General features: G+C 29.9%; 1 protein-coding gene across 1 annotated transcript; it reads left to right on the top strand.

Annotated features, from left to right (window-relative positions):
- Positions 1-1,017: 1,017 nt before the first annotated feature.
- Positions 1,018-2,520, top strand: HELRODRAFT_158818 (hypothetical protein; the record flags this gene model as incomplete). Its single annotated transcript, XM_009010794.1, has 1 exon — positions 1,018-2,520. One exon carries the CDS (start codon positions 1,018-1,020, stop codon positions 2,518-2,520), a length of 1,503 nt encoding a protein of 500 aa, XP_009009042.1.
- Positions 2,521-6,395: the final 3,875 nt, after the last annotated feature.

Below are 6,395 nucleotides of genomic sequence, written 5' to 3'. Positions count from 1 at the left end.
TAGAATATACTACTCCAACCAAAGAACGTCATCTCTTGTGATAAAAAACAACTGCACTAGTAAACCAGAATCGATAATGGATCATAGCCATCTAATATATTTGTTCAAATGTAATATTGGTGAGTGTGGGCACCATAATTATGAATATATTGGTATGACGGCGGCGACTAAGTTATCGAGAAAACTCACGATGCACGTGCAAACTGACGCTATAAAGAATCACATGGAAGAGAACCACAAAACTAAAATTACTAACGCCAAACATGCAGTGATTTTCATCAATAATTGCATTTCTGACAGTCTTAGTCCAATATATATCTACATGTTATACATTATACTGTTGGCAATATTGCTAAAAAAAACTTTTTTTGTTACATTTGAATAATTTTAATTTTATTAGCTTTAATTTAATAATCTTATTAATTTATTTTTATTTTAGTATATGTTAATGTTTAACATAATAATGATAAAATGAATATTAAAAAACATTTTGTTAATTTAAGTTATATAATAAATTACAATATACTATTGGTAAAATAGAAAAATTTAAATATAAATTAATTGACAATAATGTACCAATTGAATTTAATGATAATTGCTTACCTAATGGCCTTTTCCCTTTATATATATATATATATATATATATATATATATATATATATATATATATATATATATATATAAGAGAGAGAGAACATGCGTGTGTTGTATGTACCTCATTAGCGGTCGAATGAGGATTTGCCAAGAGTCACCTAAGTTTATCGGAAATTGGTTTTTGTCTCTTTTACATGCAGTATGAAGTTGTTAATATGTTAAACAAAAAAATAAACAGTTTAAAAGGGATCGCGGCATTTAAAAATTTGAGCAATACAAGATTGTGACTGAAATTTTTTTAATTCATTAAATATGTAATTCTTATAAAATGTGTTTATATTTTTTACAGCTCTCTTGCCAGCCATCTTTGTTTAACATGGTAAATAAAAAATAGAAAATATTGAATTCTTTTCTTCCTAAGTCATGGATATGTCAAACCAAGTTTTAGCGCACATATTATTTGAACTTTTTGGAGAAAATGTGGTTGAAAAAAGTAATACTTTTGAAGACAACCTCAAATTATTGTCTACATCATTTTCTTCGTCACAACTTTTTGCTTCAAAATATTTGACAAATATTAACAATTATGAATATCTTACTTTTTTCAAATCCCTTTTTCAAAAGGATTCGATGATAACTTGGCTATTCAAAAATGAATTGTCAGTTATAAAAAACGTGATTGCGTCTTTTTATTTCAAGAGCTGTGTGCCTGAATTTACAAACAGAGATGATCTTGGATATAAAAATAGCGATTTCAAAGATATCCCAAAATTATCATCACTTGGAATGGAAATATTTATAGAATTACTCAGATTCTTTAATGTTTATGAAGATAAATCAACATCCTTATTTGTACACTGGATTAAATTGTATTCTGTTTTGTTATCGTTGGAACATTCAGATTCTAATTTGTGGAGCGACAGTTGTTCAAAAAAAACATTGAAAGTTTTAAATAGTTTTTTGTTGCCACAAAACTCTAGCCTGAGCGAAATTTTATTAATGAAAAGCCCGGATTCAACAAAAATGTACATTTACCGAGAGTTGTTGTCTCTGATACAACCGAAATTAACGAAACAGAACTGGAAATGGAATCCTGCCTGTCCATTTATTTTCAAGCATCTTGTGAAAAACATCAAATTTCCTCACGTCAGTGAATGTCTTGAGTTCTTATTACCACCTTGTTTGTTATTGATTGACGACTTTGAAGATAAACATAAAATAATTGGCTTTGAATGCCTATCACATATTTTGAGCAACAGCACTAAAGAAGAAGTTAAATGGTGCAGCAGGATTGATGTTATTTACGACTGTTGTAATAGGCAGTTTTATTGTAAAAATGAGAACGTTGCAAAGCTTTTCATACCATGTTTGTTCCAGGTATTGTCAATTATTGAGAAACCGTTATCGGGTGTGGATCGCGTCAGTCAAGATACGTATCATGATAAATCGTTTCGTAAATTTATAATGCAAATGGACGTTGAAACACAATTAGTTCTTAAGCTGATATATAGCAGTTATTTAATCGAATTCATTAAAATAATGAATTTGCATTGTCTCAAGCATCTAGTAATACTTCTACCTTTGATCAAAACTTATTTGAATAATTATTCAAGTGATTGGAATAAACATTGTACAAAAAATGTTTTAGTGTCGATATATCATCTAATTCAAGTCATTTGGCCTCAAATTTCACTCCATGTTTATGAAATACTTGAATGCCTCTTAATATTAGTGTACAATGTTTCTCAAGACAAAGATTGGCCTAATGAATCAACCTGTGAATTATTGGAGTGTGCAAAATCATGCGTCAATCTTCTCGATCAACTTTCACCATTAGACATTCGAAATTTATTGGTATCATTAACTGAATGTAAAATAGATTGTAATATTAGGAACAGTATTTTGTTACTAACTGAGAAAAATTGATCTGATGAATAATAAACATTTTTGTAGCAAGAAAGTTATTTGATTGAAATTGCAGATGGTATCATTTATTGTGTTGATTAGTACAATATTTTACAAAAACTTGACTTATTTTCGTCGCGGTGAGAAGTTAAAATTGTTACAAAGTTTGAGCATTTTAAGGTCCGTAGGCTTAAACGCAACAAAGCTCAATCAATTAGTCTACAAAGCGCTATTTCCGCGATGTTCAACAGCGCTCTTCAATGAACTTTGCAAACAGATAGGTCTTGAGATCCGCTCTGAACTTCGTAAGTGACGGAGAAGTAGTCAAAGAAGGAGGTAGAGAGTTCCAGAGAAAAGAGCCAGAAAAAGCAAATGCAGAGTTAGCAATAGAGTGTTTAACACGAGTTTAGAAGTGAGAACAAGAAGACGATGTAAACCGGAGCGTTTAGATTCAATTAATGTATCTGATAAGTAATTAGGAAATAATTTAGATTGAGACTTATACATAAATTTGCAAATTTTAAAAATTATTCTGTATTTCATAGGTAGCCAGTGCAAGAGAACGAGATGCGGAGATATATGAGAAAAGAAAGGGGCACAAGCAACTAGACGAACTTCAGAGTTAAAAGCTTTACGTAAAGGGTAGAGTGTAGAACCAGGAAGACTATAGTAGAGCGAGTTACAATAATCAATCTTAGATAAGACTAACGAAGTAGCAAGAAGAAGAGTAGGATCGTCAAGAAAAGGCCAAAGTTCTTTTTATTATACGTAGATGAAAGTAAGAACTTCTTACGACACTATTAATCTGAGACGAAAGACACATAATAGAATCAAAAATAAAGACGTGTTTAGAGCTCGTAATTCTAAGGGTCAATGAGTTGTCAAATTTTTTGTATTTTAATTAAATGGTTTTGCGAATGTCATTGTTATGACATTTGTAACATCTGTGGAATGTTTCTCAGCTTTGGGAAAATTTATTTTTGAACATTTCAAAAGTTTATATTTCAGCCACATAACTAGAATAAAATATTTTGTATGCCTAGAAAGTTACATTTGAGAAGTATGTAGTGGAATAATAAAATTTTAACTTTAAATCATTTTTAATCATAACTCCGACATAAAAAAAAGTTTTATAGACGTACAACTTATCTCTTAAAACATGATGAACTATCATAATGTAGGCTTAACTATGACATGATATCAGGAATGTTTGACTCCAGCTGAATGTTTATGTCAATATTATCAGAGGATGTGTAAGCAATAATTCGTTCTAATTTCTTTAAGAATGAAATTGGACATTGTATAGCCTACTAAGATTTTTCTCTAATGCGTCAGGTACAGATACCTTGGTTGTCTTAAAACATCAGCACAACAAAGTAAATAAAGTTATATGCTTTACACATTTCATTTCTATTATAAAATAAATGTTTTTAAACTAAAATATCATCATTAGCCAACAATAATCCTTTGTTCGACAAGACGCGTCAAAAATTCAGTTAAGATTAGGGAGGATCTTAAGTAGCATAGCGTCTTATTGGAGAAATACGGAAGACAATAAGTAGAACAATTGCTCGTTTATACGATTCTGGAGGACCCCAAGAAAGTGGAACCTGGCATAGTTTGTTCAGATTATATGTAAATCCCGCATTGATAATCTATTTAAACGATTGACATAACATTGTCAGCAGTGTCTGAACCAAAATGCATCTTAGTTTGAAAATAGATAGTGAACAAACAGTATGATATTGTTAAATATTTTTACGTTTATGAATAATAAAATTAAGATAAACTCCATATTTGTAACCTTTTAAAATATGTAATGATTGCGATTACCTGTACGTACATTGAGGTAAAATAAACTAGCCTGAAGTTTACGAAATTGACAAAAATGTAATGATATCAAAAGCGAAAAATACGAAACGAATTTTTGTTACTTTCATCCCATTGATTAACAATAACGAAAACTCATAGTTGACATTAAATGTTGATGTTTTTTCGTAGTAATTAGACCAAAAATGTGCCCAGATCAAGTATTGGTGTGTTGGAGTCGGAGATTATGGCTGAGTCTGAATTTTTTGAGGGGATTATTTTTTATCCTACTCTGGCTTCAGAAACTGTTGAATTTAAATTTTTTTATTTCAAAAATATTTTAAGATCGTATTTTTAAGAAGATGAATATATATATCGGTATGCAATCATCTTTAAAACAAGATATATAATAATTACCCATACGTCTCAATATAATCACACAATTTTCTTTCGGTATTTTTTAAAACATAAAAGCTGTTTTACTAGGAGAAAAGGATTACATTGATTGATTCAGTGTTTTTTAATTATTTTTCATTTATTATTAATTTCAGTATTCTGAAATATGTTAATATTCAAGTAAAACTATGATGTAAAATTTGAAAATTTTTTCTTAGACTCAGAGTCGGAAATTTTTATCGGGAGTCGTAGTCGGAATTTTTCGTCCGACTCCGACATCCTGGAAAGAGCCACGCTCGCATATGTCAAATTGTAAATTAGATCTTTTAAGTTTTTTGTTAATTAATAAGTTGGCTCCACCCTTTTGTTTGAGTTTGACATTGTAGTGTTAATGTTTTAAACTTATGTTTAAAAAGTGTTACACTATTCCTGTTTGCACCGAGGTATTGTACTATATTATTAAAAAAACAAACATGAGAAGTTAATGTGTAACGAAAGAAAAGAAATTATTATTTTGTTAACGTCGCCATTTTGAGCTAACCAATTTTGTTTTGAACCTAATCAAATCGAGTTTAATGCACGTTTCGTCGGTGTAGTGGAATCTGAAAATGCTATTGCCAACCGCACGTTTCTAGCTGATGTCGCATAAGATTGCTTTTGACATACCTACCATGTCTGTCGTCGCTAAATAATTGCTTAAATTTTTATAACACCAATTTTAAAAAGTTCTCCCGAATCAATAAAACGATCTATTTATCTAATCTTGTGCATTCATACGTTGAAATATATGGAATCATTTGATTGTAAATAAATAAATTGAAGTGAATGTTCAAATGATAACATCAAACGAAGTCAAAGCAGCTGAATATGTCATCCTAATCACAGCAGCACTGACCTCACTTGAAACTATCAAATGACTGACTGATTGTCTTAATAACTTCCTTTTAAATTATTTATCGACTTTTGTTTTATTTCATCATATAAACCAACCTTTAATTTTTTAATAACAAACGACACGAAGGTAAAATAATTTGAACATTTTTAGGTAGATAATTTTTTTTTCACATATTTATAAAATCTTCAAAATGTGTTTTATAAATCAGTTTGCAATTGAAGAATTATAAAATGCGTTTTATAAATAAAAATTTAAAATAAAAACTGCTAATGGAAATACAAACTGATTTTGGAGGCGGGCGGGAAGCTTCATTTCAAAAAAGAAGAACTACATGATAGGCAGTTAGCGCGTGGAAAATCATCATTATTTTAATAGGCTCATTATTTTATCCGTCATGTGAGAGTTTTCCGTTCGTCATATCTGCTTGCTTCCAGTGGCCATGTTCTGGCTGGCACCTAAGAAATTAATTTGAAAGCTTCGTTTGATTACTTGATGTTGGTTATAGAATGCGCTGTTTGTTTTTAATAATGTTTGATGTTATAAATTGTATAAAGCACAAGTTTGCTAACCGGGATAAAATTGCTGATAAGAAGATTGGTTATTCAAAGTGCAAGTTCGACTGTGGCAAACTTACATCTATATGTTTTTTTTATTTGCTTCGAAGGTTCGACTTGAATGTCACTTGTAAGTCGTGCATTTTCGCTTTCTGCTAATTAAAAATTGAAATTTTTAAATAATTTCATTTAAGTAGATTCAAACGATTGATGAAAGTGAAAATGCGTGAAAGTGTTTTAAC

This window comes from Helobdella robusta, assembly GCF_000326865.2.
Source record: "Helobdella robusta unplaced genomic scaffold HELROscaffold_1, whole genome shotgun sequence".
In the NCBI taxonomy this organism is placed as follows: Eukaryota; Metazoa; Annelida; class Clitellata; order Rhynchobdellida; family Glossiphoniidae; genus Helobdella; species Helobdella robusta.
Note: the sequence above shows the minus strand (reverse complement) of the source record. Positions and strands in the feature narration are given on the sequence as shown.